The sequence below is a fragment of the Dinoponera quadriceps genome, unplaced genomic scaffold, assembly GCF_001313825.1.
Source record: "Dinoponera quadriceps isolate SergipeBrazil2010 unplaced genomic scaffold, ASM131382v1 scaffold586, whole genome shotgun sequence".
NCBI classification, from domain to species: domain Eukaryota; kingdom Metazoa; phylum Arthropoda; class Insecta; order Hymenoptera; family Formicidae; genus Dinoponera; species Dinoponera quadriceps.
This window is the reverse complement of record NW_014554764.1, coordinates 1,080,567-1,107,917: the sequence shown is the minus strand read 5'-3', so window position 1 is coordinate 1,107,917 and position 27,351 is coordinate 1,080,567. Positions and strand designations below refer to the sequence as shown.

Below are 27,351 nucleotides of genomic sequence, written 5' to 3'. Positions count from 1 at the left end.
TTCTATATATCTTATTATTTGCAATTTTTCATTATTTCCCGTATCCTCTTTCAATTTACCATTCATTTATCGTTACACTGTAACGTACGAATATGTGTATATGTTATCATGTTTCAAATATTATTGTGTATCTTATATTTACTTTTGACAACGGTGCTCGGACGTTAAATAATGAGAGTTAAAAACGCCTTGTAAAAAATCTAGTTTTGATCAATTTTTTTTTTTTTATAGACGGCTGCAAAGGACGGAGTAAAGAATATTGAAACTACTCATAACATCGAGTTAATATCGTTAACAATTCATTATCATCTTTTGATGCCAAACGGTACTTTTGTTTCCGACACCCGTTAGGAGTCAATCTTCCATATAGAGGAAGATACGGGGTTGGAAATTACACGATTTAGTTGGAAAAGTAGGACTTGCGAAAAAAGATCAAGCCCCTATTCCATCTCGTCTCAAATCTTCAGCCTATTTCTTAGTCGAATTATATTCTTTGTTTGCGACTGAGAGGTTAGTTTTATAATAGAAAAGTTTATCTTTACTGGAATTAGGAATATAGGCGATGTGTTATCTTTTTAAGTTTTTTTTAAGTATTTTTAACTTTTGACCCGAGGATGAATTATATTGCTAAAAAATAGAATCAAATTGAAAAAAAAGTTATTGATAGAAATCATAAAATTGGAAAAATCATCGACAAGTGACGTAATTCATCTTTTAACAAAAGAATCGATTCATCAGTCGATCTTTGCTCAATTCTGCACGGGACTATGCACGTTAATAAAAAGAAGACATATTTACTATAGCGTGTGTGATTTGTCAATCTTTCTACCGTTGTTTTTTCTAAATTATTGTTAATTTTGCGTTTTCTTCATGAGACATATAGTCAGCGGCAAAGAGGTTGCAACACTTCTCAATTCGACGAGTTCCAAAACGGATGCAAATCGTTTAATCACTCTGACGATTTTCATCTGTGTTTTAAAACGCATCGAAACCAAACGTATTGCTACCTTTCAGCCGTTGACTATACAATGTGCTTCACACAAAGGTCGCGCACTTTCTCTCACGTGCTAGTTCTTGAATTAATGTGGAGTAAATTGCCCCTTAATAAAAATATCGAGACATCGAGTTTCTCTCAATTCACAAAAGATCTATAAAATTTCGACTTTTGTAAATTAATGTACACAAAAGTGTATCAGTAGATAACGATACCTTATTCTTCATTTAATCTCAGATAAACTATTTTACTATTTTATAACTATTTTAACTCGAGATTTGTGACATATAAAGGTATCAGAAATCGTACGTGTCCCGAAATTGTGGCAAACGTCCAAGTAAATTTTCATTAAGGGACGATCGACTGCAAACTGGTCACAGAAATCGTGAATGTTCACGGGAGAAAAGTTTGGTCGAATTTACCTGACCATGAACAGACGCATTTCGATTAGGGGAAAAACTATTTCTGGTTGTAGAGAATCAAATTTAGTTTGTAAGAGCCAGAAATTCTGTTTCCTCCCGCCAAAACGCGTTCGCTTTGTTTATGGTCACGTGAATTCGACTAAAGTTTCTTCCCGCGCGAGAAGAAGTGCACACGACCGGAAGCGCCTACGTGCCAAGCGCTACAAAGCCTGTTGTCGGATTCGACAGCTTCAGTATGCCATCCGGGCGGCTTGCGAGGATGGCTCGATCAGTTTGGGTAAAGTGATTTTCGAGTGACTCTCGGGTGCCGGGCTCGCTTCCTGCGGTGTCGGCGAGGACGCGAGCTTCGGAAGACGCAACTCCCTGGGGGACGTTTTCCTCGGCGTGCCTGGGGATGTTTTGCTCGGGGTGCTCGGGCTCATTCGAGGTGAGGATCTATCACTGGCGGACTTGACACGCAGACTGCTCGGCGGTCGTGGCGACCTCGGCGAGCGACTCTTCGCTGCGCTTCCACCCTCCGTCGCATCCGGCGAGGGTGTTTTAGATGCGCTCCGTTCGTCCGCTACGTTCAGACCACCCTCCGTCTCTTGCACAAGTTGCCTCCTGGGCGTGCTGGCGTCCGGAGATTTGGCCAATCCGTTCCTGACCGCTCGGGGTGTCACGACGGACGAGGGTGACGTGACGTGGCGGACGCGGGTTGGCGTAGAGGGTGGCGGCTGCGGCATCTCGGTGTCGTTGGCCTTCGAGTCGTTCTGCGACGGGCGATTGTCCTCCACCGGCGTCTGAGCCTGAAAACGCGGTGATAATTCACTTCGATTACCTTCCACTGCGGAATATGGCGAGCGGATGCTGTGAGGACGCATCCAGTAATGCCCGCTTAGACTCCCTCAAGTAAAGCCAGGTCTACAATAGATGTTGGTGAGCTTTTAGCTCTAAACACTACATTCTAACGTAATTTCTAGCAAAAAGCGTTTCCAGTGCTATCACATGTCGCAATTCTTAAAATTTAAGCGTTATTACGACTTTTGGCAACGCGAGAAACGCCCTTTGTCAAAAATTACGTTATATTATATTGCTTAGAGCAAAAGGCTAAGTTCGTCTTGCACGCTTTCGTGCTAAAAGCATCGTTCTATCTTCCCTCAACATGTAATGAAAAGTAAGGATAGAACGACGCTTTCAGCACGAAAACGTGCAAGACGAACTTGGCCTATAAAGGCTTAGTTCACACTTATTGTAGACTCGGCCTAAGATTCTGGACATCCCCGACTTTTTACTGATTAGTAGTAGATTAGTTCTTATTTGATGAAAAATGATGGAACTGAGGATTGTCAAATAAACGCGCTCTGTCTGTAACCGAATATTATTTTAAGATAGGAGATAAATAATAATAAAATAATGGGAGGAATTAATTGTTAAGAAATTAAAAAATCTCTAATTTTTATATAAAAGATATTATACATAACACAAATCATATATGTGTGTCCCTAAAAAAATATGTCTCGATATATTGTAGATATTGTACTCTTCATATAGATAGAGACATTCTAATGACAAATTAGATACTATTTTTGATTAAAGAGTCGTCCGGACTTTGACTCGAGGGGCTCTATGCCCGCCGTGTGTTTAATGAGCATTACTGGATGCACCCCTTGTTACTTTGAGGAATTAAGTAGCGTGTGCAGAGACTGACCTTGACTTGTGGCAGGCGGTGGCGATGCTTTTTTGAGGACCGACGTGAATTGCACGAATGAAAGTGAGACACACGCCGTGCGTATATATTATTACCCTTAAGGTGGCGATTTTTGTCTAATTACATCGTTAAGGAGGGGACTGAGGAGGGGGCTCGTGTTTGCCAGTACCGTTCGTGCCAAACTGCAGCGGGGATTAGTTTTAGGACTATGTCTACGTTAAGTCTCATAATATGCGTGATATGAATCTTGCACGAAGCGGCCGAATTTCAAGACACTGACAGGTCTTTACTCTCGCAAAATTGGATTTCCTAATCTTCGGAGCCAAACGGCGATTATGCCTGAATTCATTACGCGGAAACTTGAAAAGAAAAGATATTCACTTGAATAGTTCTTCAGTCTAATTAAAGTATCCGGTTACGCTCGATTTTGCAAGTATGTGATTTCATAAATAGTAATTTTAATAACCCATCGGTACCTTTTAATTCGCTTATCTTTCGCGAGAGTATCTCTTATTGCAGAGCTACGAATTATTCAGAAAAATGGGTCGGACTGGGAAATCGTGAAATTTCGCTCCTGGATGTTACCAATCGCGTAATAAGGATTGTTTTTTTTTTATAGATGTATATACTATTTTAAAAAAATGACGTTTGAGTCAAGAGATTGCTTACGTTGCGAGTATATTTCTCCAGTGATAAAAGACTGACGCAATTATTTTTCCCTCGGCGAGGAAACTGGGCAAGGATGCGCTGGGGGTCGTGTTCGGAGATAAAAAAAAAAAGAGAACCAATGTAAATTTAAAAACAAAAATATTATTATAATGCCTCTCCGGCGATCCTTAGGAGAATACGCTGGATAGTAGTTACACTATTGCGCTCGTACGAAGTGGTAACTTGTGACAATTACAAGGGTCTAACGTTAATTATCATTTCTGTTTCCGTGAGATATCGCAATGTTAAGTTGAATCAAAAGTACCTTAATAATCCATTGTGGAAGCAATACAGTGTAAATAATGTGTTGTTACATATCTTTCTCTAGCGACGTGTAAATTGCACGAGGTACCTAAGGTAGTGTGACGTAAGTGAGAGACTTTTTCCTTTTATTTTTTTGGCGTGGTCGCACGATCCGAACATTCTCCTCTTCCTCCTCCTCCATCATCATCATCAACGTTATCATTATTATCATCATTAGCATTATCATCATCAGCATCATCGATCTCTCCTTTCCGTTAACAAACTCTCGCCACGTCGTTTTCGATGCGTCTTTGCAGCAGCGAGCGGCGATGCGCCCCATATATGTGTAAGCATGTGGTCAATCACAGAAAGATTGCACATCACATTGTTTTTTTTTTTTATAAACATCACAATGAATCTTGTGTCCAGTAGGAGAATCTGTTTTTCAGTAATTCTCAGAAGATACGTTTTCCTATTGGATACGAGACGCGTTGCGAAACTCCTCGGCAAAAGAGTGTCGGAGCCTTTCTGTGAGCGGTACCACACGTACGTACGTCGTGGGACGCAACGAATAGCGATCGGTTGTTACGACGTATCTACAATGTAACACGTTCACACGAATATCTCTTATGTATATCCTGTCGTGTCTGAAATCAGCCCTGTCGCGGCCGACGAGGGTGTCTCTCGCGTCGTCGTCGCCGCGAGTTCACCCGCTCTCTCTTTCTTTCTCTCTCTCTCTCTCTCTCTCTTTTTCCCCCGGTTTCTCTGGCATTTCTCATCTCCTTCCGAATTCTAAACACCACTCCCCGTTGTCCCGCTGCACCGATGTAACCACCGGTGGCATATTGCCGACAATCCGCGCGACTCTCGGCGATTTTTCGCGAGCCTCTTTGCAATCGTGACCGCGGTTGCAATGGTGGACAGAGCGAATAACTAAGTTGTCAATCCGTAATGAGTTACAATCGACGAATTGGTGCAACTGGCGGCGGTTGCTGCCTGCCTGAACAATCTTTCCATGTCAATCGAGATCTCTCTCTTTTTCTCTCTCTCGGCTCTCGCTTCTCCGCAGTTAGCTCGCTTTCCTCCGGAAATCCGACGCACATTCGCGCGATCGCGTCGGACGGACCACGTCGTACGAGGACTATTTGATACGCGAACGGGTTAACTACTTTGCACCTTTGTGCTACCGTGAGTGTGATTCTTTCCTGATTCCTCTTATGCTCGCGCAATCCGCTCGCGATTTCCGACGGTCCGAAACGTTGAGGTCGAGACGACGCTGAAATCGCGACAATGAAGAAATGCAACGTAACGCACGACGCGTTTTTGGGGGCTGTCGAGAGAGACTTCATCGCACGCAAATTAATATACGCGCGCTTCGCGTTCATCTAACGTCTATTTGTTCTCCCCTGAGAGGACGTTTTGCACGTGATGGATTTCTCTCTCTCTCTCTCTCCCTCTCTCTCTCCTTGCCTCGTTCTTTCTCGATCTCTCTTGTTCTCCCTTTTCACACGCTTCAACGACGCATGGGTGTGTGCTGTACGATCGCAATGGATTCTCGTTAGAATTTCTCGCAAATGCGTCTACGAAAGTGACTAAAGAGTCTAACAACGCAACACGTTCATTAATGTTCATTAATGAGGCTATTGGACTCGCGTGGTCTGCCGAACCAGGTACTTACGGTCAGCGATACCGAGTGAAATTTGTCACCGAAAATCAAATGACGAATGTGGAAGATGACACACACACACACACACACATACTCGTTCTTCGCGAAACGGAGAAAAGTATAGAGAAGGTTCGAAATTATATTTCCGAGAATCCGGGGACCTATTTTCTTCGTCTTAGAGATCGGTCTATGATGTTCGCTACCTTTACGCGCGTATCGATTGAACTTCTCAAGCGATTATGCCGCACACTATGCGTGATACATTGCAATAGATTAAACGTATCGTTGCGAATGGACGCGTGCTCCACGAAGCGGCGCGTGGCGCGGATGATCGTGGCTCGCGATACGCCGCGACGACGTCGAGATTATGGCACAAATACGTATCAAAAATCGATAACTCGGAAACATGTGTGTTTACGTAGGCGAGGGCGTCGACACACAATGATTCAAAAGATCGCAAGGACAGACAGCTGCGACACAGAGGAATGTGGCTTCCGATAAAAAAGTCATCGCTCAAAAAGGAACTTCCATGAGCGTGAAAGTGTCGTGTCTCAAAACATCATCATCGTCATCTTCCCTTTCGTTTACTTTGCTGTATATTGATAAAAAATGAAATATTTTTCTCAGTCCTTGCTCCTTCTCTCGGCGTATGATTACGTGTCTCGAGGGTGTCTTTTTCGCATACGGCACGATGACGTGATCGCTTCGTTTCTTTAAGGGTAACCGAAAAGGATCGCTGTGAAAATGCGGGATGGAGTTACTCGGAGTTTTTTTCGCGGTTTTCGATACTCAACGACAAATCAGTGCGATAACGTATATTGCCTCGTTCGTTGATTTAAGTTCGCCCGTCGCGCAAACGCTCGTCCCATTCGCGGCACGATATCGATCGTAATGCTCCTTACGTTTCCTTTCTATCTCTTTCTCTTTTTTGCTTCTTTTTTTCTTCTTTTTTTTTTGTTCTTCTCACTCGAGGAATTCCGTGCGCCGTCTGTCTCAACGGTATATCGCTCTCGATCGCGCTCATTTGTCCTCCGGGGGATGGGGGGTGGGGGGGTGATAGGTAAACGTGATTAATCATATGCAAATGGTATAGTAAAGCGGGTCTATCGGCCGACTTTTCGTGACCTAGCATTCCTGGTTCAGGTTCTCGTCCGAGGCTGGCAGGCCGTTCTTGCCGTCGGTGATCGCGCCGGAAGGCACGGGGCTCTGCGGGCACAAGATACGGTATCAGGATTAAGCCTGCGAATCAACCCTTTGCGAGCTGAGCAAATTCAACAAATAAACTCCTTCTTTTAACGCGCATTCATTCTTTTCGTAGAGGACACGTGGCAAGCTAGCATCCCACACCACGCGCAATGCAGCTATTAATTTTCATTCTTACACACAGAAAAATACGCATACTGCATTCGAGAAAATATTGATTGCTTGTTTCAAGTATTTCGTAAGTTTATATGTTCGCAAATATGTCTCAGAAGTTCAGCAAATTTATTCAAAATATATTCTAAATTCTAGTAAGTTTCAATATAATTCAATCAAGAATATTAAATTAAAACACTGAGATCAGTATTCATGGTCAAATCTGATATTTAAGACCGTCTTAGTTCATCCTCAGATGCTTCGTAGCCAATGAAATGAGCCGTGCAATATCAAGATGAACTTAAGACTGTCTTATATATAAAAGCCGACTATGAATACTGACCTAAATCCGAAACTTTGGCTTACTTATTCCAATTAACCGATTTTATCTTTTCTTTGATAAAATTTATAATATTCTCGAGAAGAGAGAAAATTATTCTTTCGGGCAAATGATAATGAGCTTCTCTAATACTTGTGATAAGTATACTTTAATACTATTATCAAGAAAAAAATATATTCTTCGTTCAAGAGAACCATTATTTATAAGAAAGAAGAAAAATAAAATGAACAATTGCTTTTTTCGCAGTACAATAATCTTTTTCTGTGTACAATTCAATTCTTTGTTTTTTCAACAAGCTCTGGCGAGTAAGAAGATTCGGTTTGTACGCTTTGTTCCGTGCGGTATGCACAGTCCATGACGATACTGCACTTGTTGATTTAGGCTCGACTCCTTCGACATTGATTAATTTTAACCGTAATTCGTCTCTGCGCTTCTTTTCTTCTCCGTCTCCTCGAAAGACGAAATCCGAGAAGGGTCGGAGAGACAGTTTGCGCTACGATTTTACGTAATTTAATCTACAACGGAGGAAGGTGGCCCTTCATCTCAATTACGCATGGCACGGTAGCAGCATTTTTACGAAGGTAACAACCAGCAGAAACAATTCGAGTCAATAGAACTGATTCGAGATGCAGAAGAGAGGCGTTGGAGAAAGCGCATTCCTGGGGAAATTCGGATTCGGACAATGCGGAAAAACATCCCAGTCAGCGAATTATGTTTATTCCTCTATTTCGTTAATACCTCTTCGAAGTGTTTTCCCGAATTAAAAAAATAACTAAAATCCTATTTTGTTCGAAGAAATTTTTCCCATTAAATCTTAGTATTTAATTGAGATGGAGCAATTTTGAATACGATATCACGCCATTTCTTCATTGGTATATTTATTCGTTGGATATTATTTAATATATCTGCAGGTGCGGGCCAAGTTTAAACGTGCTGCATGTGGCATTTCAAAGACGCATGCACAACGCGTGTTGAAGCACTCGGTGCGAATATTAAATGCGAAAAATCTCGAGAAGTGTACGGCTCATCGAACTAGAATTCTTCGTCGTCACGGCGTTTGTCCCCGCGAGGATGATCGCGAGGAGAACACAGAGCTTCTGTCGTGCACAATCGAGAAACGACGAGGTAGACGCGAGGTAGATTCTCAAGACTTTTACGTTGCGAACATACCTGGGACCCGCTGCCATTCAAGCTCTCAACGTTAGAACTCGTCTGTCGCAGATAGTCTCTGTCGTTGAAGATCTTTTTGTCACCACCGCCCGGCTTGTGCTTCATATTATCCAACGAGCCAATCTTGCTCTCGGCCTTGATATCTATTTTTTGCGTCGGAATCTGGAAAGAGAAACGACGAGAGCTGTATTAGCCATCGACAAGCGAGAAGCTGCTTGATAAGCGAGCAGAGAAAAAAACGGAAGTAAGGGAGCTGAAAAGAGAAATTTCGTTCGTCTCTTTCGTCACGTGATCTCGAATAAGCGGCAGCAGAATGTAATATCTATCGTGTACACTGCGCAATAACATATAACTCGCTCGTTAATGAAACTGTGAACAGCTCGAGGAATGATTGACGTGTAGAATCTATATAAATTTTGAGACATGCAGAACCATGCTGAGATAACTGATTCCGTCCAATGTGTACATTTCACGTACTTACGTCCAAATATAGAACGTTACCGATTGCAAAGTGTCGATAAGCGCTTTTTCGTCAATCTCGTAAATCGTGGAGGCAGACCGGTCGGTGCTGATTATAAATAGCGATTTCCAGAACGGACTTATCGATGCGGGCACACGTTATGTGCAATCGTCACTTTCGTGAGGTCTCAATTCGCGCCTGTCGCCTCCACGATATCGATTCCGCATTCGAGAAATTGATTTCGGCACTTTACATGACGTTTCAACGACGGCCGGGCGACGAAGACCAAACCAGGGTAAAAAGGTGAGGAATGAAAAGAGGAAAGAGAGAAGCGACACACTGATTATGGCTCGACTTTGAGAGTCTAGTTCGTTAGCTGTACTTACGTCGTTCTTCGCCTCCTGCGGTGTCTTAGGTGGAGTTGCGGACTGAACACCAAGAAATAACAATGGCTTGTTAATAATGACGAGAGACGACACATGCGTAAACGAATTAGCTGCACAATTGGGCTTCGTGGCTCCCATATACGGCAATGTACATTTCACATTCTGTTCGGACTCGGACTTCAACAAAAATTAACACACCTCCCGTGTATTTGATGGATCAACGGAATGGAATTGGGTAATCTTCGGCGTCGCGAAATCCCGACGATTGCGAGCTAAAATTAATCATTACAAGTTGCGCGATCCAACTTGGAATCGTTAACTTCCCCTTCCGCAACCGTTCCGAAATTCAAACTGCTGTTCTCTTTCGCTGCTTATCGTCATTCTTGCGATTTAGAAGTAACAACTCCGTCCGGACCGCTACTGTACGTCTACGCCAGCATTCCTCATGCAACCGTTCAATAAAATTCGGAAGAGTAGCGCATTACCGAGAGAGTAAAATTACTTCAGAGGTACTTTGTGATACATACATATATATATATATATATATATATGTATAATGGAGGGAAGCGAACATTGCACTCGTAATGGGTTCTACCGGCGAAATAAATGCTAAACGCAGTTAAGCTTCTGCCGTCGAATCAGCCAGCTGCGAGTTACGAGGTAATGGTATCTGTATAAAGAGATGAAAATTTATATAATGCTCTTCCCAGAGCGGTAAAAATAGAGAAAAAGGAAAAGAGAGAGAGAGAGAGAAAATTGCGTGTATTGCTTTTTCCCTGTCCAAGTATAATTACTAAACAACATACCAACGATAAAAATGTAATCGCACAGATGTAAAATGTTTGTTAGGGTGTCTTCGGGATTAGTTGTTCGGGCATGATGCAGAAAAAGAAGAAAGTGATATTTTCATGCTAATGTCGCTGATTAAAGCGCCGTTAAAACTGAAGGAAAAGACACGATATATATTTGGTATGTTAACTACGGCTAATGATCAAGTGGAAACTTCGTTAATTGGCAAAAAGGTATCAAAAGAGAGTGAGCAAAATCAATCAACAAAGTAGGAACTCTTTTTTCGGACAACAGCGAGAATCGCTCGGTTTTACGATCTACGAGTTGCAGATATATATGCAAAAGTAACCGAGTTACTTTTCGCTGGATCGCTTACCTTGACGGCTCCGCCGCCGGGCATGTGCTTCGCGTTGTCTTTGGATCCGACTTTTGGTTTCGCCTTGTCCTTGAAATCGAGCTTTACAGTCTCGATCTTCTTGTCACCGCCGCCCGGTTTGTAGGTGGCGTTTTCCAAGGAGCCTACTTTGGACTTGGCGTTCCACTGGAGCTTCTGCTGGGCGATCTACGGTCGAAGTTCGAAGACGACGGTTGTAATTCGACTTGTTATCTCTAATATTTGGCGAACGCGTCAAGGAAAAGAGAATGCAGCAAGTGCTCTCTTCTCCGAGAGAACACACGATCGTGGAGAGTGACACATGATCGTTAATAGGGTGATAAATTCAATACCGGGGTCGAAAGGGATCAACCTTTTTGTCGCCCCCGCTGGGCGTGTATTTCTCGTTCTTCGCGGCGATCTTCGGTTGCGCTTTGCTGAAGTCCAGCTTCCTGTTCTCTATCTTCACTTTGCCGCCGCCCGGCTTGTAACTCGCGTTGTCCAGAGAACCGATCTTCGACCGTACGGTTTTCAAGTTCGGGGAGGGCGCCGCGCCGACTTGAATTTTATTCATCGGCAGCTCTGTATGTTCAAAAGACACAGGCTCGTTTGAACAATTGTTAGTGTAATGTGATTTTTGAAATAGAAATTGTCCCGCACTGAGAGAAATTATAGTTATTTTCAGGCTATAGTTATTTTCAACTATACCCTTTTTTTGGTTTTAATCATAGAAACAGTAATGTGCATGTAAAGTTATTATCATTGACATTATACATAATAAGGAAATTTTGTATTAAATATTTAAATATTTCACATGTCCCAGATGATCCAAATTTTTGTGTTAATTTAACACAAGGTGAATATGTTGAAAAGTAATACAAATGTGTCAGAAATTAACATAAAATTAATACCCATAATATGTTAATCGACATTGAAATATAAAATATATTATTTTTACACTTACAAACGTTATTTTAACACTTATGTATGTTGATCGATTCAATATCGATTCAACACAAAATTATTGAGATAACATAAATACAATACGTTAAATTAATATACGGATATGTTAAAAATTTAACACAAAACTTTTAACAAGGACCGGTACTAACACAAGTATAAAATATTTTTTTATCATGTAGTAATATTTGTTAAAAAAATGGTTCTCTTCTTTATAATTATTTTACTATGTTGTATAGTTACGATACTATACAAATATTTTTCTCTCAGTGCAACATTCCGGTTTTTTCCCGATATGCAATTTAATTCTTGGCAATTACGAAAGCGGAGGAACAAATTGGAAATATTTTACGACAATATTCATCAAATTTGTATCCTCGATTACGTTAAATTTGACGCAAAATGTGGGTCGTTCAAAAAGTTCAGTTTGGTTTTTGAGTTAAATTTATTGCATTCGTGCGTCTCGAGAACTAGTAGTCACGGGAAAAGGCGGAAAAATCGAAGTAAACTTCCCGTGTGACCTACTATACGCGAGTCTGTACAACGACATCGGTGAAACAGAAAAACACTTACTCTTTTTCTCTTGGGCAGTCGACGGAGGTGTTTCGGGAGTTCGTGGTACCGATTTAGCGGATTTGCTAGGTGATTTCGTAGGCGACCCAGCGGTCGATCTCTTGTCGGATTCTTTGGACTTTTTAGTTGGCGATTCCGCGACTCCATTTGTAGTCGGTACCTACATTGAAGTGGTTTCGATTCGCCGAACAGATAAAACATTATATTCTTAATATTAATATGTACGAAACGTAGAAAGTCAAGGCTGTAACGTAGAGTGTACTTACCGTATCAGCTTGCGACTCGCTCGCACTGCCGTTTTGGACCGCTGTGAAAAAAGGAGAATACATTGTTGAATATCGTAATGATCAGTTGCGCAAATATCTAAAGCATATTGCACCAAAGCAAAGTCTCGATAGTCTCGAATATAAATTGAAATACACATATCGCGCAGCGATACCTAACTTCTGCGAACAGAATTATATTAAAGCGCCCCAATTTCTCGCGTCTTCCTCGGGAAGACGAGAGAACAAATTTGAAATATGCATCGAAAAAAGGAACAAACAGTTTCTGTAAAATTTACGTTGAACTCATATTATCCGGCTAGCCGGATTGAAAGTTGAGAATGGCGTCTCCGAACAGCCCCTTCGGCTATTCGAGAAACCGACGACCGAATTGACGTTCGCGTCGCGAACGAATCAACTGGAACCCTGCAAGTTAAGGTCCAGTAGTGCACAATCCAGCCCGAGAGATACATTATCAAATATAATCTAGCCCAACCTATATTTCTTTAAGCCCCAACTATTACATCATGATGGTGAGACATCGTATCTATACGTGATATTCATTATATAACCAACCGTCACGATCGTGTGTTTCTAAAACCTACACGTAGGAAAAATATGTTTTTATAATTCTTCTCTAAGATTCTAAGGTAAGTTTTGGAAAGAAAATAGTACTTGTGCGAAAAGTTTCCAAATAAAAAATTTCTCGCGTCTTAAGGATTTTCGCCATCTTGTTTTATGACGTAGGAAGCGAGAAAAATTTTTTCACGTGGAAGAAAAAGTGCGAGATAGAAGTGAATAATTACTCCAATATTCGCCAACAAAGTTTTGCTTGCGTTAAATAAATTTACTTGAATCAAATAAATATTTTACTTGGATCATAAGTAAATATTACGTAATCGAGTAAAAATTTGCTAAGGAATATTGGGGTGATGTGTTTACTTGAATTTAACATTTTTTTTCTGTGGGCTAAAAATTAGCGAACATCCACTGATTATCGGCGAAACATTGTTTTACTGATTCAATCAGTGACATTCTCTGACTGGTTCGATTCGAAAGAGTACGAAGCAGTTCGGGCTAGATTATATTCGATAACGAATCGGTTCTCGTCGCTCGATTCGCAGGGCTCCCGAATCATCGTCCGGCGAGCGCGCGAGGACCTTTTTTCTCCGAGGACTTCGGCTCCGCTTTCTCGTCGCTCAGCTTCGCCGGCGTGGTCGCTCGTCGAGTCTTCCCCGCGGAAGGCTTCGACGGAGACGTCGGTGTTTTCCCCGCTGCCTCCGCCGCCTTCTCGTCGGCGACGGTGTCCTCGGCGAAGGAGGTCCGCTTCTTCTCACCCTCCTTCGCGCTGCCGCCGGGCGACTTCGGGGAGTTCGGTGAGCGAGGGCTGGCGCCGGGAGACATCCTCGAGGACAAAGACCGTTGCCGGCCGTTGTCGAAGCCCTTCACGGTTTCCTCGGGCGACCTGGGCGGGGTCAGCGCCGACAGTTTGCCCTGGCTCTCCGGCGTCGAGGGCGACTTGCTGTCCCTCTCGACCGCCATGTCGGGCGAGTCCAAGGACGACGCCGGCCTGCTGGACTCCTTCACTTGCAGAGTATCCTCGCCGGACTTGTCACGGTGCGAGTTCTCGAAGAGCTTTCCGGGTTCCGCGGCGGTTTCGTCGCTACTCGGCTCCGCTGCGGAGTCCGCCGGCTTCTCCGGTGTTTTCGCCGGAGATACCACCGGTTCCGGTTGCGGAGACGGCGTCAGGTTAGCCGGGATGCTCGACTTCTCCGGCGTCCTCGACTCCTGCTCCGCACTCTGGGGCGGCTCCAGTCCGGCCGGAGTGCTCGAGCGCGATTTCTCCGGCGTCCTCGACTCCTGCCCCGCACTCTGGGGCGGCTCCAGTCCGGCCGGAGTGCTCGAGCGCGATTTCTCCGGCGTCCTCGACTCCTGCCCCGCACTCTGGGGCGGCTCCAGTCCGGCCGGAGTGCTCGAGCGCGATTTCTCCGGCGTCCTCGACTCCTGCCCCGCACTCTGGGGCGGCTCCAGTCCGGCCGGAGTGCTCGAGCGCGATTTATCCGGAGTCTTGAGCAGCGTTCTCGATTCCGGCTCCACCAGCCCGGCCGGAGTGCTCGGCTTGGCAGCCAGCTGCGACGGGGTGCTGGACCGCGAGTTGTCCGACGTCCTCGAGGGAGTCCTCAGGTTCTGCTCGTCGCTGCCGTACGGGCTACCAGGCGGCTGTTTCACTTCCTCCTCGTGGGGTATCGACATCGCGCTCGGCGGACGAGATGACTTGTCGCTCGAGTCGCTCTTCGCGGAATCCCCCGTCGGTCCTTCGTCCTTGCCGCCACTTACCGCGGAGGAAGGTCTGCTCTGAGAAACGATCGCGTCCTCGGTGGAGTCTCTCGACACTTTGTCGCCGCTGTTCGCCGAGATCGGCTTCGACGGCACGTCCTGCTTCTCGGCAGTTCCCGGCCGGCTCGCGGCTTTAACGGCGTCATCGTGCTTCCTGGGCGTCGACGGCGACTTGGAGCCGTTCACCAGCACCTCAGGAGAGATACTGTTGGCGTCGTGCCGCGGCGACTTCTGGTTGTCCATCACTACGTCATCGTCGTCGTCGTTCTCGACATTCTCGCGGACGTCCAACTTTTTCCCCTGCAGGTAAGCCTCGGGCTTGTCGTCGCCGCCGGTCGTTTCGTTTATGTCCGCCATCCTCTCGACGACTATGCGCGGTCGCGTCGGCTGCTTGATCTCCTCGTTGGACGAAAGGTGCTGCCGCTGCAGGCTCAGCGCCGAGTCATTTCTCAGCAGCTGCCTGGGAAAAGCGGTGTCCTGGCCGGGTCGGTGAGGCGCGGCCTCCGCGTTACGCGGTGGCCCGTTTTGGGCCGCGATGTCCGGCGCTGGTCGCTGGAACCGCGGCTCGTTGCCTCGTGCTTGTTGATAGTTACCGACGAACGGCGATCTCTGACCGGACGGCGGGGGGGGGCCTCGGATACCTGGGGAGTACGCGAAACGCTGATTCTGCGGGGGCAGCTGACCGGGCTGCGGTGGCCTTGGAGGGAAAGATCCTCCCGGCGGCCGCGGCGGTCCGTAAGGTCTGAGCTGGACGAATTGGCCCGAGGCTGGTGGGCCCAGGGAGGAACGACTGTCCAGTCGGCGCAACGGCTGTGGTCCCGGTCGTGGCGCGCCTATGGGACCGTTATTTATCGAATTTCTGGGAGAGAGGGGCGGACCTGGCGATCGCGCCTGAAAGCCTTGCGGTGGTAAAGGGGTGTTTGGCTTCACCTGCGGAAGAACAGCTCGTGTTGCGTATACTACGACACGGCAAATTGCGTCTTGAAAATAAACTCGGATAAACTTACAAGTACGTCTTACGTCACGCTCGTTTTACATCGTATCTATTCTTTTGCGACATTTCAGAACTGCAAATTACTTTTTTTACAATTTTTCCTCGGAGAGAAACCGACAAATCCACGAAAAATCGGAAGAACAAAAGCGCTTTTTTTCCCATTTTCTTTCATCTGTCCGCGGAAAGAAACTGAGGGAACTGCGGGGAAATTGAAAAGAAAAATAGTCTCTTCCGAGTCTTTCAAACTATAACAAGTCTGTTTTGTTATTCCGTTCAAGGAGGGATGACAGGTTATCAGATACGCGCATGAGTTTATGATAAGGCGCGGGATCATCCTTCCTCGTCAAGTATCGTCGTTTTCGCGTAATATGTTCGCGGCGCTCTTCGCAGCCCCGCGATTTTCGAGACACAACGAAATTTCAATTCCGCCGACAATTTTGGCGGAACCAATTTTCAACGCAGTGAGCATGGAAAACAGCGTTTTATGCTAATGACCGCGCATTCCCGCCGTCACGAACGACCGTCGAGATCGTCGTTCCTGTGGTGTCCCTAAGGTCGGAATTTGCGATTCGCCGAAACAATTTTCGTCCGCCTAAAGATAAACAGAATCATCAAGTTGACGAGAGTGTAATTTCGACCTCTCGACTTTAATGTTCCATCACGTTGACAATCGTATCGTTGCGCGTTCGCCGGTTAGATCGGCTCAGTTTAGCCACGTGAGTCATGACGCTTCAATTCGACGTGTACTCGGACACATTATCACCATTCTTTGGCACCGGGGAATGCTCGTGATTACAATCCGATTCCTAATATCGACGCGACATTGGTGCATGAGCGCAAACGAAACCGAAGGCCATCGGCGCAACTGGCAAATTGCGCGATCGACAATATTAACCCTGACCTTAACCCCATCGATCTTTTCGTCGCACCGCGATTCAAATTGCAGGTCGCATTATCTGCAGTCATTCCCGAGTCGAAATTTGGATGTTATTTTGACGGATTTCGAGGATAGTATGTGCCTACTTACATGACTGATAAAAACTTCTATGCAAATGCTAAAATCAAATAAACGTAATCATTCGTTTTTCAGCCTTTCATAAATCAAGTTTTATTAATTTAAGTATATTTTAATAACTTATAGTAAACTTACTCGAACGCAGTAATATCTTAATTTGTAAATGCCCTGGGCAGTACAGACCTCCAAGGGACGTTCTAAAGACGTTCAGAGAACGTTCCTAGGAAAGTCTATAAAACATTCCGCGGATAAAATATGCTGTGTGGTACAATACTAAATCTAAGAGTAAAACGGTTCTAAATATTTAAGAGATTATTTATTAGAATTATGTAATGTTTTTTTTTCCATTGAAGAAACCTAGTGGCTTTAAATTTCGATCTTTCTGTCCTAAAAATATTTTCTACGAATAAACACTCCGCTATTTTCAATATTTTGAATTTAATACTCGTCATATTTCTCTTAATAGATACGAGTAAACGTCTACTTATACAAATTATACAAATTTCTTTTAACAGATACAAATAAATGTTTCAAACCCCTGATTTTGATGCCAAAACAGTAGAAACGAAAATCCAGGACATCATCCACCAGGGCCAAAATAGTAGAAAATTATATTATCAGAAGTGAAATTTCGAAACTACCTTGCCCTCTACTTATTTCGTTGTAGAACCGAAGACATAAGCCTAAAATTTCGTCTCGGGTGTCTGCGTAATTCCGGCCGTCATCTCGGGCGTAAAGTCACGAGACCCCATCTCTTCGTCGACCTTCTCGCCCTCACGTTTCGAGCGACGCAACATGAACATGACGAACGAGCGCTCGCTATCATCACCGTCGCGTTTCCGACTCGATTTAGTTAATCCGCGGCACGTAATTTCGCGTTACGAGAGAGAGCTAACCCACACACACGATTCGTACGCGCGATATATCTGCATGGCGTACGATGTTCCACGGTAGGAACCGCGGAAGAAGCGAGCGCAGAAGAGGCTGACGGGAACCGAAATTCGCGATAGTGACCCTGAGTTTATCGATCTTTTGATAATGCGGGTCGGTGACGTCTCGTCCTGCCGTTTCTACCGTGCCTGCCACCGTTTTACTTTCGGGGCTCGTTATGGGATCGAGCCACGAATCGCTGGCGTATCATCCCACTTCCTCCGTTTCACTTCGAGAGGGTCGTCTCGCAGCGACTACTTTATTTTCCCGACGCGAACGCGATCGAACGTTGTTCGAACGTTCGAACTCGCTGGAATGACGTATCGCACGGATAAAGACGTATCGCGCATGATGAAGAATATGAGCGTCGAGCTATGACAGAACTTCTCTTCTATCTATCGCTTGTTGCTTACCGTAGTCTCTCCGTGGCCCGAAGCAGGCTCGGCCATACTGTTTGCAGTCGCTTGCGAATCCATATCGATTTCTTTCGTGTACTCTTATGGTATACGTCAACCCGTATCTTTTTCCGCTTGGACAATAGGTTCCCCCTAAACCTGTTGCGTAAACATGTGACCAACGGCTGTTTGTGCGCGCCTGCAGCGCATAAACGAAGCGATTGACATCAATGCGTCGCTACGTAGTGAATGAATGTCGCAGCGTGTCAGACAATGTGGCGACCAAGGCTACCCTTATGCGTCTTTCACTACTGGAGACGCACTGTATTACGACGTTGCGAGTGATTAAAGCGACGAGGAAAAGTATTGAGGACACGCCGGAAGAATGCGTGTACTTCGTACGAAAAACGAGGCGCGTTCGGGAGTACCTTCCCCCCTGCCCTCCTTCGCCGTTCAATTTCACATCGATTGCGTTATCGTATATTGTCAATTGTACGCTGAAATTTTAATTACGCGAATAATTTTAGAGAGATATCGGTTGCAGCAATAATTTACCGCGTATAAATACTTACAGAATACTTGACGTTATTTCCCGAAAAGTTTGACCGTTTATTATTATAGAAAGTTTAAACGTATCCTATTATAGGCTGGAAAATTAATTACCGTTACTTTGTATGTATTATGTACATAAAACAATTTATTATTTATTTTTTAACTTGTTCCCCCAAAAGCATTCCGTCGATTTGCACGAAACGCATACTTGCGTACACCCGCATATCAAGAAGAGCCCGGACATTGAAATACCGTGAATAATACATGACGAATTCGAAATACGATATGCCTTACAGCTGTGCTTACTTTGATATAATTCTACGGTGCGTGCAATGATGGAAACCTTCAATTATAAATTATTATTACCGCACGTTCTACGTGCCGTATAGATATTACGTGCCGACGACATGATTATAGCAATCAACCGGCAATAGTTACTAATGACGTTTTACAAGTGCGAATATTCTACTGGTGAACAGCCAAAGGTGCTCGACTAGATTGTCCAATTTAACAGTACGGCAACGACATGCGTTGCGTGTCACGGTTGTTACAGATTTAACTAAATCGCTATTAAGAGATAAAAGACACGTGGACGATAGGAAGACGCAACGGTGGAAATAAAAAGGATTGATATTTGATTCGCGTCCTCAGTCGATACGAAAATTCGATTTTTCACTTTCGTGATTCAAAATGAAGAAAGAAAAACTGCTGAAACGCCGGATTTGTAGTTGAAAATTGGTTGATGTACGCTTCCAGGAAAAAAGTAGGTACGCCGAATTGAATCAGCTCTCCGCTGGGAAGTTGGAAATTGCAATAAGAAACGTAATTACAAGTACGTATATCGAGAAAGTTGATGTCACAGATATACCTGTGATCGTGATTCAAGAATATCGGAATAAAAGTGCCCTGTAACGCTTGAAAATCCCGCGAGATAGGGACCAAACGACGAAGTCTCTCAGCCGGTGACTTTTATGAATAAAGCTCCGAACATACGAGTTGTATAGCGCACCACGAATATCTGAGTACAGCCATAAACGCAAGTAACTAGCCTGACGTGAAGAAGCGGAAGGTAAAAGTGGCCGTTGAACGTAAACGGGGGAAGACACGCGAACGATCATAACCGGCATGGGGAACAACGAGACGTATTGCCGCGTATCGCCGGCGAATTTAACCTTGCGACGTTGCACGGAGTTATCGTGAGGTAACAAAAATCAGCCCGTATCCCCGTGGAATGATAAGCGAAGGTGCAACGCTCCGCGAAAAGGGCCGACAATTACCCGCTGCCTATGATCGAAAGCATATCCTGTTAATCTTCTCAGAGACTCCGCGAGTCGCTGCAACTTATTAGTTTCGCCCATTAATCATTGTGCTGTGACATCATCGTACGACGTCAGCATTGAATTTGCATTTGGATTCGGCATTGACCTTTTTCCCGTATGTTTTCATCGTTCTCGCGCAAGTTGAACGCTGCCGTACGACGTTTCGCGTATATAAGGAGTGTTTTATAGATCAAATTAATGAAATTAAGCAAAAGCTCCTGAATGAACTAAATAATGACGATGAAAGGTCATAAAGATCCAAGATGCAGAACTTGTAGTGCCGTGGTATAAAACAAAACGAAAACAAGTTCATAAAAGTTGTATTTTTAATTATTAACTTAATTAATAGATTAAATTAAATTATATTTTATAGACCTGTTTGCGTTTTGTTTTATTTCTGGCATTGTAAGTTCTGTGCTTTAGCTCCTTACGGCCTTTTATCGACATTATTTAGTTTATTCAGGAGCTTCAGATTAATTTAATCTATTTCATCTATTTGTTTAATTAATTTTATCTATTTTGTTTTATTTGTTCCTTACGGCTCTTTATCGACATTATAATATTAATTGTTCTTGCAACTGTCAGCTTATACCAGCAGATTCCAAAACGACGAACGTGGCGGAGAAATATAGATGGTGAATCGTTAGATGCAAAAGTGCTCGGCTGAAAAGCGTTTTCCAGAGAGAGAGAGAGAGAGAGAGATAATTCGTTGACCGAGATAAAGACTTTCGCAGAATGTGGCTATGAATTTCACTTTCAATTTATGGCATGCGACTCGGTGGGCTCGGATTAGTCACGGTGGGTCACGTTACCGGTCACGAGTAATTAAGCCGGTCAGAGACGCCGAAGTAAGCCTAAAAATAACATTTCGCACGCATAAAGTACACGTGACGGGTGTAAGTGCTCGATGATATCGAGTAGAAAAGACGGGGAATTAAACGGCGAATGCGTGCACGTAGCGTTTTCAGTCCGCGCGTTTTTAACCTTCCCGCAACCTCCAGACATCACCGTCGTGTGTACGCACGCCTATATCGTCCCTTTTTTTCCCGAGGATCGCGCGAAGGTCCCAAGAAATATCCCCGTTCGTTATATCTTCACACCTACATTCGTCCATATACCGTCTTGAAGTAGGGATCTATACGCGCGGTGGGAATTTCGCGCGAACTCTATCGCAGCGAACACATGGCCGCGCGAAAGTAATAATATCGGATCGTTCGAAATAACTGCGCCAGGGCGAAGGCAATTCATTCCGCCTGATTAATCCCGCTTTACGACTGACAATCTTGATTATCGCATGTTCTAAAAATTCTGGAGGGCAAGCCACTGGGTAACCCTTGGTATACAGGATGCAGTTCGATCGCGCGCTCTTCTTTTGTACACGTGTGTACAATTTCACCCATAATGTATGTATTTCAGATCATCTGTTTTATTTAATCCCTGTATTATACCGAATATGACTGCTTCCACCATTTCATGAGGCGCAATTTCGAAACGAACGGGAATGAATTTTCGCGGAAGCTACACGGAGAAAAGCAATTTTGCTGTCGCACCACACCGTTGCTATTGCATATTCGTTGCGATAAAATGTAATTAGCATAACCAAATTAATGAATTATTCGTAATTAGAAATAGTCTTGCCGTTGGGAGAGAAAATATTCTGCTGAGTGAATTTGTCCTTAGGATATATTGATTCGCTGAAACGAACGAAACACAGTGTTTTGCTATATTTATCATCCGGACAATAAAATCTGAACATAAGACGTTTTTAAGAAATTATTTTTAAGACATTCTGTTGTCCGGGTAAGTTGTTTTTACGGTAAAATAATGTATAATTATAGATTCAACAAAATAGTCGAGCAAATGGCAAAATTAGTACTCTTAACAAATAATAATAATAATATTTTTTAAATTATTTTGCTATCTACACGTAATAATCGAAAAATTTCACTGCGACAACATAAAATTTGCTGCGTCAGCAAGTGAGCACTTCTCCGCGCGCCGCTCGAATTTTCGCGACGGAGCCGCCCCTCCTTCCGAGGGCGAAAGGAAAATTCGAGAGCTATTTCTCAAAACGAGGCACTTGCCTTTTCGTGCAGGCGGGAAAGGTGAGCACGCCTGCGTGCGGAATTCCCGAGCACGCGCCGGCCACTTCCGTTTTCGTTTCCGACGGAAAACCAGAAACAGGCTGCACACGGCGGCTCCGCGAGCCGGCAAGTACCCATTCCTGGCGTTATTGATCCGACCCGGTGAGCGTGTTCGACTCCGTCGTTCACGTGAACGCGGATGCACACATGGATGCGTCATATAATACGGGCTAAGTTGACGCGCTTAATGAGTGACGAGGGAGCATACCCACCGTAAAAGAGAACCCGTCGACGGAATGACCAAACCGTTCTGGATTTAGCAGAAGCAGCGCAACTTCGGCAGCAGCTTTTAATTAAAAGAGCGATCGCGAATACGATACGGAGGTAGCAGCACAAGATAACCTTCCCATTAGCACCGAAGTTGAGGAAAATGGGATTCTATCAAAGGTGGAAGGTTGCGTGCTGAGCGCGTAATTAGTCGTGTCGGATTGATCGACGACACATCGGCAGTGTCGATACATAAGTTAACGGCCGGTGCGGCGAATATTAAATTAATGAAAGCGGAAACTTCGCGTTGAATCATTTGCATGTTCTCACTAGACTAATTCCCCCAAAACTATTAATATTAGATATATCGCAGCCAATTATTGACTTATCGTATTATTATCAGAGCATTATTATCGAGATCGATAAATTAGTAAGGTATAATTCAAGGAATATGACTAACGTTGCGCGCGACGTTACGAATGCAGAGAGAGGAGGGCAGTCCCATGAGAATCCCCCGCGCTCACTAGAAAGGTTTGTTACGTGCGTTTGAGATATGAGACAGATTAGTCTGGTTAATTCCGGGGAATGTCATCAGACACGGAACAATTCATTTGTTAACGGCACGTCGTTATTTTTCCTACCCTCTTCCGAGGGAGGACGTGTCGCGCGCGCGCGCGCGCGAGACATGCACGCGCTAATTTTGATTTTTTGTCGATTACACGCGATCGATAACGGGCTCACGCAATGCACGTAATTCTGAGGGACCTACATTCAGGTCATCGAATCGCAAGTAACACGATGCAATTTTCAGCCGAGGCTTCCTGGTGCGGCGACGAAAAAAGAGGTGTGCGCGTCACTCTCCGTAAATTCACTTTCGGTAACATTCGCGACGTCACCATCGCTGCTCTAATTGCCGTTAACGGTGTGAGAAAAAGTGTTCTTCGTTATCGCGCTTCGTTATTACGTCAACTGATGCGTATCGGATGTTTTATAAATAGAACTCAAGATCATGCCGCGAGATCAATGTTGCGAAGGTATAAGGGAGCGTAATTTGGATTAACAAGCTACATTTAATTTAAAAAATATGATGACACGAAGACACGCAGACGCGCTACGTAATAAACCGCGTGCTGCGTACTGCCTCGAGCCCGCTATCTGCTGAGTCACACGCATGGAGTTGGTTTAATTAAATTTGCTTCTTTCGCGATAGGCTACGCAGTGTCTCGTAATGAAGGGCGACGTTATCGGATTCGGCTCTTAAATATAGAGTTTGGACGAACTTGGCTTTTGAATCCAAAATGGCGTCGATAGTTTTCACTTATTTCTAGTGACTCTAGTTACTACTATAAGATAAGCTGTAGCGGGTACGCGGGAAAAAATTCGTTTTAAATCAATAATAAACGTTCTCATGCATAAAAGTATTATAATCTTCTTAGAAGATTTTTAATCATGATTTGATTAAATCGATGCAAATATTACTTGCACTCAATTCAAGGCTAAAAATCTTCTAAGAATATTATAATATTCTTGCTTATACGTGAAAATGTCTACCATTTATTATACATTTATTTCTTATATGTATCTGCTACAAACATATAAGGATATACATTATAATTCAAATTTATAGAATTAAACTAAATAAGGAAAAACGGATGTACAGACGCTGCGAAGTATAAGAATGACATTGTAACCGATTCTTGGATCTATTAATGTTTCAAATTTTATCACTTTGTGAGAAAATATGACCGGCTAGTTGGTTAGTTCTCTCCGCGCGTACAACAGTGGTACTCAAAGTGTAACAGCATCGATTGTTTCCGCCATCTTGTTTCAAAATAGTCCGGAGCCAATGAAAAAATCCATCATGATCGTCCAGACTCTGTAATTCGGCGTTATCACATTTCGGCCGTGCCAAGGCGAAATGGCGGCGGTCGTTTCCGCGAAATTAAAATTCATCGGGTATATTAGCGGAATTTGCGATACAACACTATCTTGTCAGAATAAAAAAGCAGATCGGAGGGTAACGACAGATAACGGGCGGAGACGGCAGGTATGGTTTATCGCGAGCAACGTCGGCTTATCGGCCAGCAACATCTTCGAATCACCTGCGCCACGGCGACGTGCAATTGTCATGTTTATCGATATAGTGCAGCAACATTTCCTGGATGTTAACCCATTTGCCCCCGGCCGCTTGAGATCCGCGTAGCGGATAAGCGCCGCGCATTAAATTTTCAAGCTGACGGAAAGAATCACCACGACGATGCTCGTTCGTTGTATCATCGAGTGAGCGGCATTTTTCACCTCGCTCGCAAACCGTTCGCGCCCGTTTGATCGAGCAACCCGGGTAAACAAGGACGGCGCTCTCATAGGCGGTACGAAACAAATGCAATAATAAAACGCGCGCGCGCGAGCGACTCGATCGAAATCTTCTATGATTAATCGCTCCCGCGAGAGACGCCGTCGTTTCCGAAGAGCGTGTGACACCATTTCAGTTCTCGATCAAAAACAAGCTTTACACGGGTGGCCAAGGAGCTTAACGATCTCGCGAGGGTTACGGAAGAAGAAGCGCCGGGTTGGAAAGGCTTCGAGTGCCAACAGGGAGACTGGTACGCTCGATAATCGATGATGATCGGAGTCAATTCGCCTCGTAGGTACACCTGGTACAACCCTTTAACGGTGCCTTTCTGATAGTTTGGAACGCATATCGAACGGCTTCCTCATTCGCCGGGGAAACGAGGGCTTTTTCCGTTCGAGCATCGCCCACGTCGAGCACAGGGACGATTGCTTTCGATCTTGAGTTACTATTTGGCTATTATTCAACGTGAATACTTGACCGTCTTATTTTTTACCGCGATTGGCCGTAGTTATGCAAGAAAAATCCAACCCACACATTTCGAGAGAAATGAAGATGAAAATTCGACACATGATTTAGAAAGTATAAATAGTACCGTAATTTTTCGCAATCGTTCAAGAAGTCGAATATGATTCATTTTCTTTTCTTATGATATTCATTGCCAAGCTTAAAAAATGGGCAAAAAAGACACAACTAGTAAAAATTGCACAACTAGTGGGAAATAGAAACTTTTTAAATTAATTTTAGTCATCTATAAGGCCCGGATCTTTTTGTTTTATGTAGAGAGACCACTCATTAGTAACAAAATTTCAAAAATTATAATTTTGTGAGTTGGATCTCTCTTGCATAATTATGACCAACTAATATCAGGTAATATACTTAATGTGACATTTTAGGCCTTCACAGCTCTGTGGAGAAACACTTAATTTGGCTCCCTTGCTGGCGTCGTATCCTTCTCGAATTTGCTCGCGACGTTTCATCAACAAATTTCTGTTCATTCCTTTAGGATGAGGAACAACGACCCGAAACTACATTTTTATTATTATTATTTTCGAACCCGACGGCGATCGTCGTGGCAGTATCGTTACTGACGAACGGCCGTTGAGCGTTTTAACGTGGCACGCACGGATGTGTAAAGGAGGGAGGATGGTCCTCCATTTGCTACTTCCGAAATTCGAACTCTTTCGTCCGACTTCTGACCTCATTTTCCTCACCGACCCCCCGTCAGCCTTATCGCCATTTCCACGACGACATAGTCGTGCAGTTGTACGAATACATAATTAAGCGAACGAGGGAATAAGAAAAAGGCGTGTATCGATTGTGTACGCCAATCTCCAGACACGAAGATTCGCTGGAACACGCCAGACCGCGCGAGAACAGGCTGATGTACTTTCGAGAAGAGGGTGCCAACAAGCGGCGATTCCCGTCTCTCGACGGCGGTATCTGTGGCACGTATGTGACGATACGCAAATACTCTACGTGGTGAGTGTCTAGGACGGTCAGGTCGGTGGGTGATTGAACTGCGCGCGGCTGATTAGGAGCAATTTATCGAGCATAGCAAAGACTACGAATTGCATTGAAGCGGCCTTCTCTCTCTCTTTCTCTCGTCGAAGACGAGAAACGATAGTCACCGCGATGATCGAACTGTGCGCGCACGCACGGACGGTTCCCGTCGCGTTATTTCAGGCGGAGGCGACTACTTCCTGCTCGCACATAATAAGCTCTAATACGTGGTGGCCTACGTGGCATCTAAAACGTCCGCGAGCCGACTTTTGGGCACAGGCGAGAGGTCATCTGTCGTTTAGCCTCGTTAGCGGAAAATTACAGCGGACGAAACCCACTCTCAGACGAATGCTCAACGATGCCCTTTTAATTGTCGTTAACGCCGCGTCTTCACAAATGCTACCCTCCCGTGTACACTCGCGACGATCGTCCCATCTTCGTTCCTTTTCTTTCCCGAATGTGAAACCGGAGCGACGCGCTAAGTGGTACCTACCCCCCTTGTCAGAAAGTTCCGTCGCGAACGATTTTCTCTCGTCGTACGGACACGTCGACACGCGTATCCCGGCCGGAACGAGCTGAGATTCCGAAGGAGACTTTCGGGCTCGTCGATGACGTCGCGGCCTGCTCCCTGTCGACTTACCTGGACGACCTGGTTCTCCTCCTCTTCGGTCGAGCCTCCTCGACCTGCGTCGGCTCACTAAAAGCCTCGCGTAACACTCCGGAGGAGCTTCCTCGGCGAGGTTCGCTCGCTCTCGTCCGGCCCGCTGCCGTCCGTTTGTCCTGCCGTGCTCTGCTCCTGCGCTCCAACGCCCAGCCAGACTCAACCTTACCCTGCGCGGATCCGCTATATAGATGCCGCGCGGACTGGCGCGAGCCTTCGCGGCAGACAATCTATCGATATAAATTATGTACGTTCCCTCCGTTCCTTCACCGGCGCTCCTCCCTGTCGATCGGCTTTTCGCGCGACTTTCCGAAATAAGACGGCTCTCTCGGGACTCGATGACGCACGTCCTGCGAGGTTTGTTCCTGCACGCACAGCAGCTCGATAGCAGTTGTACGCTACGTACTACTGCTGCAGTCGTCTTGGAAAAAATTTCACGCGCGCGCGCGCGCGAAGCTGTCGTTGTTGTGTGCGAGGACACTATTTATATTTCAGTTCCTGCGTCTTCATTTACGCGAGGGCGTCGCATGCGCAAAGGCCTCGCACGGCAT

At 44.8% G+C, this 27,351-nt stretch overlaps 1 protein-coding gene across 1 annotated transcript; it reads right to left on the bottom strand.

Annotated features, from left to right (window-relative positions):
* Positions 1–2: 2 nt before the first annotated feature.
* LOC106741548 (serine/arginine repetitive matrix protein 2) lies at positions 3–27,351 on the bottom strand. The gene is made up of 10 exons (XM_014613678.1): positions 27,315–27,351; positions 26,780–26,823; positions 13,554–15,660; positions 12,397–12,437; positions 12,131–12,290; positions 10,971–11,179; positions 10,601–10,786; positions 9,436–9,477; positions 8,590–8,751; positions 3–2,204 (listed from the first exon to the last, which is right to left on the bottom strand). Exons 1-10 carry the CDS (start codon positions 27,349–27,351, stop codon positions 1,647–1,649), a joined length of 3,546 nt encoding a protein of 1,181 aa, XP_014469164.1. The 3' UTR covers positions 3–1,646.